This window comes from Durio zibethinus, chromosome 20, assembly GCF_047325235.1.
Source record: "Durio zibethinus cultivar Kanyao isolate XHJ-2024 chromosome 20, ASM4732523v1, whole genome shotgun sequence".
Taxonomy (NCBI): Eukaryota; Viridiplantae; Streptophyta; class Magnoliopsida; order Malvales; family Malvaceae; genus Durio; species Durio zibethinus.
Window position 1 is genome coordinate 6,145,505 of NC_143181.1, and position 17,446 is coordinate 6,162,950.

At 31.8% G+C, this 17,446-nt stretch overlaps 1 protein-coding gene and 1 pseudogene across 1 annotated transcript; both read left to right on the forward strand.

The window, feature by feature from the left end:
- The first annotated feature begins 297 nt into the window (after window positions 1-297).
- LOC149513082 (wall-associated receptor kinase 2 pseudogene) lies at window positions 298-2,991 on the forward strand (annotated as a pseudogene).
- A 5,022-nt stretch (window positions 2,992-8,013) lies between these two features.
- On the forward strand, window positions 8,014-14,510 carry LOC111315672 (putative wall-associated receptor kinase-like 16). The gene is made up of 3 exons (XM_022917578.2): window positions 8,014-9,048; window positions 9,167-9,343; window positions 13,130-14,510. Exons 1-3 carry the CDS (start codon window positions 8,184-8,186, stop codon window positions 14,332-14,334), a joined length of 2,247 nt encoding a protein of 748 aa, XP_022773313.2. The 5' UTR covers window positions 8,014-8,183; the 3' UTR covers window positions 14,335-14,510.
- Window positions 14,511-17,446: the final 2,936 nt, after the last annotated feature.

Sequence of the window (17,446 nt, forward strand, 5' to 3'; positions counted from 1 at the left end):
GCCAATTTCCAAGTATTTGATTCATCTGCTTGTTTATTTATTTTTTAGGTGTAACATTGTTCCTCAAACATAATTTATATCATCTCAGGTTTTGTAATTTCAGACTGCAATTTGCTAACTAAAAAGATACTGCAGATGATAAAAAGTCGGCATTATAAATGCATATAGATATGTCTTCAGCAAATCCTTTGGTCCACCCAAAGAATCACTATCTATAAAAATGGAGCAATTTTTTTTATTCTCCTAAGTACAATTTTTGGGTACAGATTCAGAAAAAGGGGGGGGGGGGGGGGTGTAATGGATCCTCATAAGAGGCTAGCATTAGGCACACTGGTATGGTTGGTGTTGACAGCAACTGCAGCAACAATGACAAGAGCTCAAGTGTTAGCCAAACCTGGTTGCCCTGCTCATTGTGGAAATCTAAGCATCCCATACCCGTTTGGCGCAAAGGAAGGCTGTTTTCTAAACGAAAACTTCCGCATTAGATGCAATGAGTTTGCCAACTCCTCCACGGCCTTTTTAGCGTATACTGATTTTGTCGTTACCAATATCAGCATGGAAGGTCGGTTGCAGATCTTGGCTACAGTTGCCCGAGTTTGTTACGAAGATTCAGGGCACCATGCGAACCCAGGGGTACCATCCTTGTTTCCATTGTCAATTTTCAACGTGTCTAATACCCGAAACAAGTTTGCTGCTGTTGGCTGCGACACTTATGCCTATCTTCTTGGTTACGTAGGCAATAAAAGCTACAGTGCCGGTGTATGTCCCTATGTGATCGCATTGAAGATGTGGTTGACGGATCTTGTTCAGGATTCGGATGTTGCCAGATACAGATTCCTGATGGGCTGAAAAATATCATTGTGATAGCATATAGCTTTAAGAACCACTCGAAAGTGTTGGATTTCAACCGTTGCAGCTATGCTTTTGTTGTTGAAGAATGCCAATTTGAGTTCTCCTCGGATTATCTTCGATCTATACCGGAAGATTACAAGTTTCCGGTGTCGCTTGATTGGGTCGTTGGTAAGGAGACGTGCGAGGAAGCTGAGAAGAATAGATTGAATTTCACACGTCATCGGAATGAGTGTTACGAACCTGGGAACGGTATGGGCTACCTTTGCAAGTGTCCATACGGTTATGAAGGGAATCCATACCTCCCAGAAGGCTGCCAAGGTATGTGTCTTAATTCTTAACTACTGCCACTTTGGAAATTTTAAAGATTAAGAAAAAAAGAAGGGTAATGTCCCATTGTTTAAGTATAAGGATACAATATGATATATAAGGAGATATTTAAATTGGTACTGGTGAGATACTAAGTCAATTAGGTGAGTCTTTCATATCAAAGTAAATAATACTTGGTTGAGTGTAGATCTCCGCATGAAGAGAGGAACACAGATTTTGATAAAAATTTCTCAGCCTCCTCATCTCGACATATATTAGGACTTGTCCATTTAAATTTATAGATAACATATATTCTAGATTGATGGTACTACCTGTTCTTGTAGATATCAATGAGTGCAAGATTTCGAGTCCCTGCGACCAAAATGCAGACTGCATCAATTCACTAGGAAGTTTCAACTGTGTTTGTTGACGTGCATATGAAGGCGATGGCAAAAGAAATGGAACTGGTTGCAGTTCTGTACACAAAACCGAAGTGTTTTCCTTTGTTAACATTGCTCTAGGTAAGGACATTAATTTATGCTATCAAAACTTTGTGCTATTTATTTTCTGTTTAGTCCTTCAACAATTTTACAATTTAATTATCATTGCATTTAAAAGTCGTACGATTCAAAATTTTTTTTCTCTTTCATGATAAACAGGTGTCAGCATAAGCCTTTTAGTGCTAGTGTTGAGCCTTTACTGGGACTTTGGAAAAGAAAGCTCATCAAACAGAGAGAAAAATTCTTCCAACAGAACGGTGGAATTATCTTACAACGAGAGTTTTCAAAGCATAAAGGACCTGTAGCAGCCAAAATATTCAAAGCAGAAGAGCTCAAGAAGGCAACAAACAACTACCATGAAAGTAGAATTCTAGGGCAAGGAGGTCATGGAACAGTGTATAAAGGAATATTGCAAGACAACAGAGTTGTTGCCATAAAAAAATCCATGATAGCTGATCACAGTCAAGTTGAACAATTCATTAATGAAGTGATTGTGCTTTCTCAGGTCAACCATAGAAATGTGGTAAAGCTCTTGGAATGCTGTTTAGAGACTGAAGTTCCCCTGTTGGTTTACGAATTTATATGCAATGGTACCCTCTATCATCACCTGCATAGTTCAGGCCTTGCGTCCTTCATTCCATGGGAAAGTCGTTTAAGAAAAGCGGCAGAAACTGGCGGTGCACTCTCATATCTGCACTCTGCCGCTTATCCTCCCATTATTCATAGCGATGTCAAGTCTACTAACATTCTTTTAGATGAGCATTACACTGCAAAAGTATCAGACTTTGGGACTTCGAGATTAGTCCCTTTGGATCAAACACAATTAACCACATTGGTGCAAGGAACGCTTGGATACTTAGACCCAGAATACTTTCAATCAAGACAGTTGACTGAAAAGAGTGATGTATACAGCTTTGGGGTGGTCCTTGTGGAGTTACTTACTGGAAGAAAGGCACTTTGTTTTCAATTGCCTGAAGAAGAAAGGAAACTAGCTATGCATTTTGTTTCTACATTTAAGAAGAATCGATTGTTCAAAATTGTTGATCATCATGTGCTTCTCGAGGACAATACTGAACAAATAAAGGAAGTTGCCATGTTGGCAAAGAGGTGCTTGAGAGTAAGAGGAGAAGAGAGGCCCTCAATGAAGGAAGTTGCAATGGAGTTGGAGGGTCTAAGAGCAATGGCGAAGCATCCCTGGGTAAAAGATGATGTGAATTCAAAGGAGACAGAATTTTTGCTTGGTGACATCTCAGGCGCTAATGCTCAAGGTACTGATAGCAATCCCTCTGGCCATGGCAGTATTAGCCAGCAAATTATATTACATGGTCGGTAACAATGTGGCAGATATTATGTTACTGTAATATACTAACATGGTTTCCTTTTACGATTTCCCATTTTGTGAAAGGATATATAAACTCATAAACATTTCCTAACTAGCAAAAGTTTTAGCCGTACATTTTCTTTGTTTTTCTTTTCCATTGTCAAAATATTTGGAAAGCTCAAATCAAGATTAAGGCCTCTCCATCAAAGTGGATGGAGGGCTGCCGTTTCTGCCTATAGCCTAAGCATCATTTGAAAGTACGAACTCGGACCCCAACTTTATGTATCTCCTTCTCTTAAAGAAAGGTAGGACTACTTCCCTGAAGCTAAAGTGCCACTGAATTTTAGAGGAGGTCAATTTGTTACTGTTAACTGTTGCTGTGTGCACCAAGCGTGGCATTTTTGCTGCCACACTTTTTTTTTTTTTTTATTTTCTTCTGTCGTTTTTCTGTCAAGCTTTAGCAAAATCAGTTAGTTTTGATTTTTAAATTTGTAGTGATCCACAATGTTAGACAATTGTTGTGTGGCAGTTAAAAGTGGTGGAGTTTATATATTAAATATTTTATTTATAAAGCAATGAAAAATGCAGCCACTGGTGTGAGTTTTTCCCAACAACAACAGAGTTCTAGCTAAATGGAAATATATCCTACATTGGGAGATTTCTTAAATCTTATATGGTCATTAGATATTAGTTCGAGTTTAAATCGAAAAAGAATTTTTACGTATTTACTAAAAGCAAGCATAATTAGACCTATTGAATTCTAGCGAGTCTTGTTGGATGTTGCATACCAAAAAATGACTATACTTCTTTGTTCTTGATCGTTGAATAAAAATTCCATTCATCTACTTACAGAAAAAACATGTTTATCCCATGGCGGGCTGAAAGTGAAAGGTCAGTCAATGCTGCAGTGGACCCAGCGAGTAGGGGTCTGGGACACCCCATCTTTGCTAAATAATTGCCTATTCCTAGTCGAGACTCAAGCCTCTTTGTTTACTTGCGATTAGAGATGTGAATGTTGGTCAAATTTTGATGAAAATTTTAATTTTTTATCCTAATGAAAATAAGGATGAATATTAAATTTTAAGATAAAAAAAATAATATTATTTTAAATTTTTTATTGGGTACATATATAAAGATAAATAATATAATATTTATTTTGTACTTAGATCTTATATATATAATAAATTAATTTTTTATTTAATAATATAAATTTTATTTTAGATTTATTAAAATTAATATATTCGTATTTAAAAAAATACATAATATATAAGTTATTTAAATATGTAAAATAAAAATAAAAAACTTAAAAAATATATTTTTTTAAAAATCATATATAAAAAGATTATTTATATCTATTAAATATTAAAAAAAAAAAATCTTTCCATCATATCTCGTAGTTATTAACATCCCTGCTTGAAATTTATTATTTTTTTAAGTTATGGAAAATTTAAATTAAATTATTCTAGAGAAAGTCTTTTACAGGGTAGTTTAGCAGCTAGATGACGCGGTCTCCGTCAACGATATAGTCTTCATCCTTCTTTGCTAAATAATTGCCTATTCCTAGTCAAGACTCAAGCCCCTTTGTTTACTTGCGATTAGGGATGTGAATCTTGCTCAAACTTTGATGAAAATTTTAATTTTATATCTTAATGAAAATATAGATAGATATTAAATTTTGGGATGAAAACGAAAATTAACATTATTTAAAATTTTTTATTAGATATAAGTATAAAAATAAGTAATATAACATTCATTTTGTACATTTATTATATATATTTTTATATATTTAATAAATTAATTTTTTATTTAATAATATAAATTATATTTTAAATTTATTACAATTAATATATTTTATATTTAACTATATATAACTCTAAAAAAAATTACTTAAATGTGTAAAATAAAAATAAAAAATTTAAAAATAAATTTTATTTTTTATTTTTAAAAAAAATTTAAAAAATATAAAAATTATACATACCCATTAAATACCTAAAAAATATTTTACTAATCATATACCTTATGTATTAACATCCCTACTTGCAATTTATTTTTTTTAGTTATGGCAAAAATTAAATTAAATTATTTTAGAAAAAGTCTTTCACAGGATAGTTTAGCAGCTAGATGACGCGGTCTTCTTCAACAAAAAAGTCTTCATCCTTGAAACTAACGTTATGCTTCACTAGATGAACCCCTCTACAAGAAAAAATTTCTGGACAAAGTTAGTCATGTGAATTAATTTTCTTTTTCGAAAAAGGCAACAGCTCGATAATAAGAAAAAATGATTGTTAAAATTAAAATTAAAATTTTATTAAATGTCACCCAATGATTAAGTTCCAAAATTGAATTACCCTCAAATTTACATTGCCGATTCCCACCTGCATATCTTGTCAACTACCTGTTAATTATTTGAGACTGTTGTTCATGGTGAATATAACCCAAAAATAGGTTATAAAAAAGGATAAAATTTATATAAGTTTTTTAAGTGAAGTTTGTGAAATATTTTTTTTTAAATATGATTTAATAAAATTTTTAATAAAAAATTTAGATTGATAAATTGATAAAATTCTATATGAATATTAATAATATGTAAATAAATTATTAAAAAATTATTTATAATTCAAATTTAATCGATATTTATTTAATGATAAAAATTCTATCAATATTTTTATTAAAAATATCTATCTAAAATATATATAAGCATTGATTAAATTTTTTTAAAAATTTTACACACTTGATTTATATAATGTAACATTTCAATCTATCAATTTTAATTTTTGATTTTAACTTTTATTTAATTATTTTTAGTAAAAAAGTTCATGAATTTTGCCTAAAAAACTTGATTTAAATCTTTCTCTATAAAAAACGTAAAACCCAAATGTATTATATGGATGTCATGAAAACGTCACAGCAATAGGTATTTAGGATCTTTTAGAAAAGAGATTAAATTTAAAAAAAATTTCTAATACTCTAATCATATTTTCAAAAAAAAAAAAACTAATTAAGAGTCTACTTGGATGAGAGGTGAAATTGATTCGATAAAATTAAAAATAATAATAGTATCAAGATTAATTACTATAATAGTAAAATTAAGTATTATAATTGTGAGATAAAAATTAATATTGAGATATATGTTTGAATGCAAACATAACTTTAAGAGTGAAGTAAAATGTAGTGAGAAAAGAAATAATTATTAAAAGTATTAGATTAAAACTTATATATGATAAAATTTATAATATATTTGATATTAGTAAAATAAAAAAATAATTGAAAATTATTAAAGTATTTTTTATTAAATAATATTTTTGTTAATAAAATAAATACTAAAATTTATTTGAAAGTTTTTAAATAAAAAAATCAAAATGAAAAAAAGAAAAGACTAAATAGCATGGGATAAAAATATTTTGAGTAGTTACTTATTTATTATATAATTATATATATTTATTTACTATTTATTAAATAATTAAATAATTGAAAAAAACCTTTAAATTAAAAATAAATAATGAAAGAGTTAACAAGAATAAATAATTTGAAAAAATTTAAATAAAACAATAAAAATAAATAGCAAATAAAAAATTTAAAATTATTGATTACTTAAATAATTAAATAATTAAAAAAAGAAACAAAATGAAAAAAAAAGGACAAATAAAATAAGGGGTAAAATTGAAAGAAATATATGATGGAAAAATAGTAACTGCATTGAAAGACGACATCCAAACGAGTGACTAATCAAATTTTAAGCAATAATCGCACCTCATCGGGACTAATTGGTGATCTACCGGCCAAAAAAAATTATTATTGGATGTGAATAAGAACAATTCATCATATAGCCATCGAAGTAAATGTTTGAATGGAAAAGCTACTATTAATACTACCTATGCTTGATTGGAAGTACATATGACGCTAAGGACTTTGACCGAGTCAATCTCGAATGTACCGTAAGAACAATTTATCATGTTGCCGTCCCAAGTAAATGTGCAAGTGGAAAAGCTACCATTAATGCTACCGGTGCTTGATTGCAACTACATATGAGCTTTCTCATATTATTATCACTCTGTTTGATTTGAGAAAATTTAAGAGAAAATAAAAATATCAAGAAAAATAAAGAAAAGAAAGATGAAATTCTTCATTTTGGGTGGACGGCAAAGGTTTGAAAACGAATTCTGCCGTCCAAATATGGAAAAAAAATCTTATTTCAATGTAAATGTACACAACTATTTCAAAGATTAGTTAGATGTCAGAAATAAGTGACAAGACAAGGGAGGACATATATAACACAATTGGATCATTACAAGAAAATGATATTAATGGCAATTAAGGTGTATGTGGTCAAGCTTTGAACTTTTCTTTTATACCCCTTTACTGGACATAAGAATTTGTCATTAACTTATATATCACGTCTCGCTTCTCTCTCATGCATCTCTTAGTACCATTTCTAGTTTTTGAAAAAAATATTTTTTATTATGATTTCATTCTATTTTCAAATATATTTTTTGAAAATATAGTTGAAAATATAACAATTTGTCATGACCTTATATTGTATGTGGCAGTACATTATTAGCAATTTACTTCCATTTTCATTGATCTAACTGTACTCGAAAATGACATCAATCTAATATGTGTGAAGATCAAATTCATTACTTACAATTTTTTTTTTCATATTTTTAAGTTACTGACGCCTTTTGCAGCAAAGCAACAATTATTGATTTTTCAAATAAAATTGTAGAAATTAACAGTAATTTTAGCAAATTAAATCGCTTTATTAGGAGGTGTCCATTATAAATTGCCTTTGCGTAATCAAGCAGTCAAAATTGTCTAAACACTTTAAGCTAAAAATAAAAAATAGGAAAAAAAAGGACTAAAATGACGAAGACCTGGCGTCAACTATTTACTCGTCTCCAAGCCCGAGTTGACAGCTCTCTCCAACGACAAGGCTTAAATTTGCAGTGTAAAGCAAGTAATTTGATAGCGATTGTAGGGGAGAACTGAAAAGAAAGCATAGAGAATTTCCAATATTTTATCTTATTCAGCACGTCCGTTTGAATTACGCTAGTAACTTGATTGGTGATTCGGAATTAAAATGGCTTTGAATCTTCAAACAAGCTTTCCTATAAATTTGTAACCAATATTTGGATGTTCTCCAATGTTTTACCTAGATATAACCCAGAAAAAAAAAAAAAAAAAGAAAGAAAGAAAGAACTGGGGTCATGGGCTTGCGTTGTATGTTTAAGGAGCTTGCTCTGTTTGCATTCAAGTTAACAATTATAGCAACTTCAGTAGCAGCTCAAGCAAAACCCGGTTGCCAAAGCAACTGCGGAAATATCAGCATCCCATACCCTTTCGGAACAGACAGTCCTGGTTGTAATATCAGTGGTAACTTTTATATCCGTTGCGACAACACTTCCAACCCCCCAAAAGCATTCTTAACAACAAGCGATATTGAAGTTCTCAACATCTCTCTGGATGGTTATTTGCGCATCAGTGGTCCGGTAGGTTATGCCTGTTACAATTCATCAGGACGCAGTTCAGAATTCGATATGTGGATGACGTTTTCGAAATTCCCCATATCTCATTCCAGAAATAAGTTCACAGCCATTGGTTGTGACACCTATGCTTTTATCCAAGGTTCCTTCGGACATAAATATTCAACGGGATGTGTAACATTCTGTAATGACATATACGATGTGATAAATGGATCTTGCGATGGCATTGGCTGCTGCCAAACTGCTATCCCGAAAGGAGTAAGGAGTTATAATTTAAGTTTTTCTAGTGATGATTCACATCACCATGTATTGGGTTTCAATCCTTGTTGCTATGGATTTGTCGTGGAGGATGGAGCCTATAACTTCTCTGTTTCAGATCTTTATGATGTTAATTTTAGAGACAAGGAATTCCCATTTATTCTTGATTGGACAATCGGGAACCAAAGCTGCAAAGAAGCTGAAACGGATCCAGAAAATTATGCTTGCAAGGAAAATAGTCATTGTAAAAATTCAGAAAATGGCCCGGGATATTTGTGCAAGTGTCTTGATGGTTTCCAGGGTAACCCTTACCTCTCCCATGGTTGCCAAGGTAAAGATATCAAGTTCTCCATTGTGATGAATTTTTCTTATTTCTACGGTGTCTTGTACGTATGTAATTATACTTTTTGTCCAATATAACTTTTTTTAAAATGTATGAAAATTTCCAGATATTAATGAATGTGACACACTGAAGCCTTGCAATGGAACATGTCACAATGTACCTGGAAGTTATAATTGCTCATGTCCTGAGGGGTTTGAGGGTGATGGCTGGAAAAATGGAACAGGCTGCAGTCCTAAAGTCATCCCGCACCGTCAGAGTTTTCCGATCCTTGTTGTTGCACTAGGTTGGTACATATAAACGCTATTTTATATTATTAATTTCTTTTTATTCGGTAAATACTCATTAGAGCATACTGTGTGTTGGGATTTGCCTTGAATCTCAGAATCCCACATCGAAAGTTAAGTAAGTTTGAATTTGTCTTGTATCCCACATCGGGAGTTTAGTAAAGGTATAAAGGGTTTCACCCCTATAAATAAGATGTTTTGGTTTTAGTTTAGTAACCTCAGAGAGTTAGACACCAAGAGAATAGCTAAGTGAGTAGGCTATTAAAGGGTGTAATTGGGTTTTGGGTTAAGTTTTGAGTAAGGAGTTTTAGGAAACTTTTCTCATTCTAAAAGTCTCACAATTGTAAAGATTTATTTGATAGTGGATTAGATTTGGAGTAGGCCATTTTGAGTTGGGCTGAACCAAATATATTTGTGTTTTCTTATTCTTGATTTGAGCTTGTTATTTTGTGTGTGGTTGCTGCGCGTGGGTATTGTTGTTTTTCCCAACAAGTGGTATCAGAGCGATGTTCGAGGTTCGTGGGTCCAAGAAATCGTGAAGCAGTGTTTGAAGATGTCTGAAGAAGGTATGTCTGGTATGTCTATGTCTAAGTTTGAGATTCCGTTATTTGATGGAAAGAGTAATTTTATGTTATGGCAAAGTACGATTCAAGATCTGTTAGTACAACAAGGATTGGATCAGGCATTGGAGAGTAGTAAGCCTCAAGGAATGTCTGATGCTAATTGGAATAGGATTCAGAAGAAGGCTGTTAGTACTATTAGATTGGCGTTAGCTCCAGAAGTAAAGTACAGTGTGTTGACTGAGAGTACTCCGAAGAGTTTGTGGGATAAGCTTGAAGGTATTTATGCTTCGAAGTCATTGACTAATAGATTATGTTTGAAGATGGATCTGTATTCTCTGAAGATGGAAGAAGGTATGAGTCTTCATAATCACCTGAATGAATTTAATAAATTGGTTTCTCAATTGCTAGCGATTTCTGTTGATGAGTTAAAAGATGAAGAGAAAGCTTTAATTTTGCTGTCATCTTTGCCCAAGTCTTATAGGCCTTTAGTTCAGACTGTGTTGGTAGGTAGGTCTACTTTGAAGTTGGATGATGTGACTGCCCTGTTGCATGAGAATGAAAGGTTTATGGGAGCTCAGAACTCATCACCTGGGGGGAGTACACTAGCTGTAGAGGGTTTTGATCGAGGGAGGACTCAAAAGAGGATCGATGGATCAAGATGGAGATCTAAGTCAAGAGACAGAGATTACAGTGATGTAGAATGTTATTATTGTGGTAAGAAGGGACATATCCAAGTGCGCTGCAGGAAGCTGATAAGGGATATGGCTGCTTTCAAAAGGGCGAATGATGAGAAAAAATCAGATGAAGAAAAGAGTGATACTGCTGCTATTTTGTCTGATGATGATGATGTTGTTTTGACAACTTGTGTGGATGAGACCCAGACTTTGAAAAGTGACAAAGGTTGGGTTTTAGATTCAGCTGCTACAGTTCATGTTTGCAATGATAGGAGCTGCTTTGTGGAGTTGAATGAGAATGAAAAGTATGGGGATATTGTGGTTGCTAACAAAGAAAATGTGCAGATTCAAGGCATTGGGAGTGTTCGCCTTAAATCTCACAATGGTGTTATTAGGACACTTCGTCATGTAAGGTATGTACCAAATTGTCACTACAATTTGATTGCTTTGGGTGAGTTAGCTTCTCGAGGGTACACATATTATGGTAGTAATGATTGGTTGAAAGTGTACAAGAATGGTAGTGTGATTCTACAAGGGAATAGGGTCAATCACTTGTACATGTTTGATGGAGGCTCAGTTGCTGGAATGCCTGTGATGAAAGAAAAGAAGAAAGGTAAGCATGTTAGCTTTGCAGATACTGTTGAAGTGTTTGGAGATTCAAGTCAAGGGAGGATTTGTTGGGATTTGCCTTGAATCTCAGAATCCCACATCGAAAGTTAAGTAAGTTTGAATTTGTCTTGTATCCCACATCGGGAGTTTAGTAAAGGTATAAAGGGTTTCACCCCTATAAATAAGATGTTTTGGTTTTAGTTTAGTAACCTCAGAGAGTTAGACACCAAGAGAATAGCTAAGTGAGTAGGCTATTAAAGGGTGTAATTGGGTTTTGGGTTAAGTTTTGAGTAAGGAGTTTTAGGAGACTTTTCTCATTCTAAAAGTCTCACAATTGTAAAGATTTATTTGATAGTGGATTAGATTTGGAGTAGGCCATTTTGAGTTGGGCTGAACCAAATATATTTGTGTTTTCTTATTCTTGATTTGAGCTTGTTATTTTGTGTGTGGTTGCTGCGCGTGGGTATTGTTGTTTTTCCCAACACTGTGGAACAATATTAATATCAAATGATATGAAACTAATCAAAGTTTAAACTAAATTAGTTGAACTGACCATTTTTCATGTCCTATAGATTTATCTCTTGAAGAAAATAAAAAAAAAAGAAGCTAAAATACTTTAAAAAAACTCGTGTATTTTTATAAACTTTCGAGATATAGAATACTTTTTTTTTTTATTAATTATAATCAATTGGTATGTTTAAAGTATATTTTTATTTAATTTCTTAGATTAAAGCCTGTTTAACTAGGTTTCAATCTAGCTTAATATTTCAGATCTCAAAATTTTTTTAAATCCAACTCTAATTAAAAAATTAATCTCAAATACATTCATTAAACATAATTTATTTAATAAAAAATTTTAAAAAAAAATTTAAAAAATTAAATATAAAAATTTACATTTATATCAATATATAATTATAATATTTTATTCAGGTCGGACTAGACAAAGCTCAAATTTTAATTCTTTTATCCAAGGCTCTGCTGGAAATTACATGCTTAAAAATTATATCAAAATCCATTTAACAAATTTTTATATTTTGTTTAAATCTTGTTAAAACTTGGGTGAGCTTGTGAGTTTAGACAAATAATTTGATACTTAAATATATCTATTTACTATTAATAGTTTTTTTTTTATGTATGTCTTTTTTTTTTTTAATCTCATTTTGTATATTGATCCAATTCTATTTATTATTCCCGTTATTCATAGTTTAAAATAAATTAAACTAAATTAGTTTAATTATCTGATATAATAATAGTTATAAATATATTGATTATGTTTCATATTAAAAATGATTTATTATTAGTTCTATCGAAAAGATAAAACCTTAATTTATTTTTAACAACAATTTATTTTAAATAATAATATTAAAATACGTTTAGTACATAAAATTAAGATAAAATATGATAAGATGATGGTATAAATAGGATTATATTAAATAATATTATTTTATTTTGTATTTAATCTGTACAAGAATTATAATAAGATAATTTATTTATTGATCAAAATTATCATTTTTTAAAGTTTATATAATTTAAATCATTGATGTAATTTTTAAAAAATGAAATTATCCTATATCAAAAAAATAATTAATTTTCTTTAAAATTTTATATTTATCTTTAAATATAAAACAAACATAATATAATATAATTATCATTTTATTTTATCGATCATTTTATACATCAAATATTATCTTAAAATGTTGTATTACTTATTATGTGCTTGCAACCTATGCAACATGTGTGTAATATAAATTAATAAAAAAAAAAATCCTCGATCGGGATCGGCTTAACAATTGTTCCATTCAAAAATTTTAAATAAGTCCTACATTTGAATCTTGATTAACCATGTTTCTCCCATATGTACCAAATTAAAAAAAAAAAAACACACACATACGCACCTACAGATTAATAAACAGGACAATATATTTTGTCTTGATTACAGGTGTAGGGGTAAGTCTTTTATCTTCCCTCTTGTGCTCATCATGGGTGTACTTGGGGCTAAGGCAAAGAAAGCTCACCAAACTGAAACAGAAAAACTTTGAGCAAAATGGTGGAATTTTTTTGCGGGAACAGCTTTCAAAAAGTGAACAGTGCTGCGAAACGGCTAAAATATTTACAGCCGAAGAGCTCAAGAAGGCAACAAACGACTACCATGAAAGTAGAATACTAGGATACGGAGGTCAGGGTACTGTTTACAAAGGAATATTGCCCGATGGCCGAAGGGTTGCCATAAAAAAATCCATCATTGGAGATCAAAACCAAGCTCAACAATTCATTAATGAAGTTATTGTGCTATCCCAAATCAACCATAGAAATGTGGTGAAACTCTTGGGATGTTGTTTGGAGACACGAGTCCCTTTGCTCGTCTATGAATATGTAAGGAATGGAAATCTCTTCGACCACTTGCACAATGCTGCTCGTGCATCAGTCATATCATGGGAAACTCGTTTGAAAGTAGCCGCAGAAACAGCAGAAGCCCTTTCTTATTTGCACTCTGCCGCATCTCCACCAATTATTCATCGCGATGTCAAGTTGACCAACATACTTTTAGATGAAAATTATACTGCAAAAGTATCTGATTTTGGTGCTTCAAGATTGATCCCTTCAGATAAAACACAGATAACAACGCTTGTGCAGGGGACTCTGGGTTACTTGGATCCTGAGTACTTTCATACAAGTCAATTGACTGAGAAGAGTGATGTTTATAGCTTCGGGGTTGTTCTCATAGAGTTACTAACAGGTCTAAAGGCGCTTTCCTTTGAAAGACCAGAAAAAGAGAGGAATTTGTCCATGTACTTTGTTTCTATTATGAAAGAGGGACGCTTGCAAGAAATTCTTGATGGACGAGCGCTGAATGATAAAAACATTGAGCAGCTTAAGGAAGTGGCCACTTTGGCAAGGAGATGTGTGAGAGTAAAGGGAGAGGAAAGGCCAACTATGAAGGAAGTTGCCTTTGAATTGGAAGGATTGCGGGCAATGCAGAAACATCCATGGGGAAAAGGCGACTTACATGAGGAAGAGGCTTTACGCTTGCTTGATGATGACCTGTATAACATTAGCACTAGCTATGATGGCTCAACTAGCATCTCGATGGGGTCTGACAGCATTAAAAACCAAGTCAGATTTGAAATTGATGGTGCACGCTGATCTCCTTTTACCTGTTGATCTTCCTTATTCTCTTGGTTGTGAAAGATGTAATCTGATTAGCTTATAATTAGTATGCTTGTTATATAACAAATTAGATCCAAATGCAGAACTCTAGTAATTTCCCTATAAATTTAGAATAAAAGTTCCATCAATAATCTTTTGGGTTTTTTTGTTTTTTTTAATACGGTTGGTAATTTTTTTTTTTGGACGATAAACCACACTCATATCGACATAATGCATTTAAGATTTTACTCTTAAAATGCTCTCCACAAGGATTGAACTCAGATTGATAAAGAAATGGATCTCTTGCACAATAAAAGGAAAAAGCAATCAAATAGATAGAAAGATCGGACAGATACTGCCTTTGGAATTATTTTTGAATATTAATAAGATTATAATATATAATATCATACTAAACTAAGCTAAAACTAAGTCTTACTATCTGTTATTATTCGGATTAATTAAATGCTGAAATCTGAATTCCATTCTATATAAAAACTCATTTTATATCTTCTCTTACCAGTCAAATAGGAGGTTGATGACCAACATGGGATTGATCAGTGGGCAAATTTTGTGGAAAAACTAAGCAAAGAAACAATATCAAAGAAACGATTGGTAACGCCAGCCAATTTCCAGTATAAACAGAAAATATTTCTGCAGTCACGTTGGATCAGTGCTCATGCCCTTGTGAAAAATGCTGTTCCAACAAATTTTGAGCTTTCCAATAATATAATTAACAAAAAATGTATCTTATACTGAATTAATGATATAGCCAATGAAAATATAGGAAGCCATACACAATGGTTAATTAGTACGTTTGCCCACGTGAATGCTCTATTCATTTCACCCTTCTTTTGGGTTGCCTGTTTTAGTAATGCTTGTTCGCCCTCGCTAAAACTCTTTATGTGAAAGGATACATAAACTCATAAAATATCCTAACTTGTCATAGTATTGGCTGTGACATTCATTTTCTAATTTGTTCTTCTTTTCGTTCGTCAAAAATCAAAATATTTGGAGAGCTCAAATCGAGATTAAGGCCTCTAAATCAAATTGGATGGAGGGCTGTTGTTTCTGCCTATGGCCTAAGCATCATTTGACAGCAGGGACTCGGACACCAACTTTATGTAGCTCCTTCTCTTAAAGAACGCCAGGAATATTTTGCCACTGAAATTTAGAGGAGGTCAATTTGTTAGTTGTTACTGTTTGCTTCTGTGTGCAGCGTCATTTTTGCTGTCACAATTTTTTAATTTTGCTTTGCCATTTTCTGCCAAGCTTTGGCGAGATTAATTAGCTTTGATTGTTAATTTTCTGGTGCGTATGTGACAGTTAAAAGTGGTTGAGTTTATGTATTGAATATTGTATTTATAAAACAATGGAAAATACAGCCACCGGTGTGAGTTCTTTCCCGACAAAAACAGACTTCATTCTTCTTCCTTTTTGTCTCCAATCTTCTTTGAACATTGCCGACAGTTACTTTTCAAACTTATTCCCTGTCTTCTAATTTCCACATCGGGAAGCTAACCTTTAGAAAGATGGGGCTGCAAGTGTTCACATGTCAGACAAACTTGAAAATTGATGACAACAATGTGATGTGGAATTCTACACGCTGGGAACCTAAAACATGAAACTATATGGAAGAGAGTTCTTAAATCTTAATTGGTCATTATATATTAGTTCGAGTTTAAATTATTATATTAAGATGATCTCGTAAAAAAATGTTTTAAGCATTCACTAAAAGAAAGCATAGCGAAACCAATTGAATCCTAGCCTTGTTGGCTGTTCCATGCCACAAAATGACTATTCTTAATGTTCTTGATCGTTGAGAAAAAAAATTTTCATTCATCTACGTACAGAAAAGAAATAATTATCCCATGGCCGGCTGTAGGTGAAAGGCCAGTCAATGCTGCAGTGGACACTTGCTAAATCATTGCCGATTCCTAGTCAAGATGCCGTTTTTTTTATTTGCAATTTGCTTTTCTAGTTGGGGAGAAATTTACATTAAGTTATTCTATAAAATATAAGTCTTTTACACGATAGCTTAGCTGTTAGATGACTTGGTCTTCTTCAACAAAACCGAGCAATGTAATTAATTAATTATTAAAAATTAGTCTTCATCCTTGCAACCTCCGTTGTGCTTACGAAGTTGAACTTCTATGTTATGATGACATCATTTAAAAATAATATAAAATAAAATATAAAAATAATATAGTTTATAATTTTGATAAAAATTATATATTGATTTGATAAAATTTTAAAAATTATATTTTATATTTTACATGTAAACATAAATTGTGATATAATAATTTTTATGTGAAGACCCATATTTAACTTATAAGATATTATTTATTTTAATTTAAAAATTTAAAAATTTTGTGTTATAAAAAATATTTCACAAGTTGAATTTAAATTTTTACATAAATATTATAATAGAATCTTAAATTATTTCAACATAAAATTGATAATGTCATATTTTATATTTTATATATATTTTATACGAAATAAATAAAAAATAAATAGACGAATAATTTATCAATTTTCCGGTGATCTACTCTCTTCAGACCATGCGAGAAAAAAATCTAGACAAAGTTACTCCATCTGAATTAAACTCAAATTTACATTGCTGATTCACACCTACATTTCTCGTGTTAACTACTTGTTAACAATTTACAGCTAAAACCAAAGCTAGTTGTAAATTTGTGGTATTTACCTTTTCAGGCTGAGATAACAATAAAAAAACAGTACTTCTCAACCAAACTATATATCCAAGTTTAATTACTCTTTGAATATAAACCAGTAGTTCTCTAAAATAAAGATATCCCAAACCAGTGTCGATAATCTGAGATTGCAAGCAATAAAAAAAATTACTGGTCTTTAGATACTTTATTATGCTTTACATATTATTAGCGTGTACATGTAGAGACTTGACCTGTTGATGGGACTGCTTTTACGCAGTCTTTGTGGAAAAATTGAAGGCAAGACCAAGTTGTTGTTACTTGTTTCTAAAAGCAAAATAATGGAACTTCGTGCTTAAATTTCTTTTATAGCTGCTATGATAGATGAATTGGTCTTTTACACGATAGTTAAGCAGCTAGATGGCGCGGTCTTCCTACGT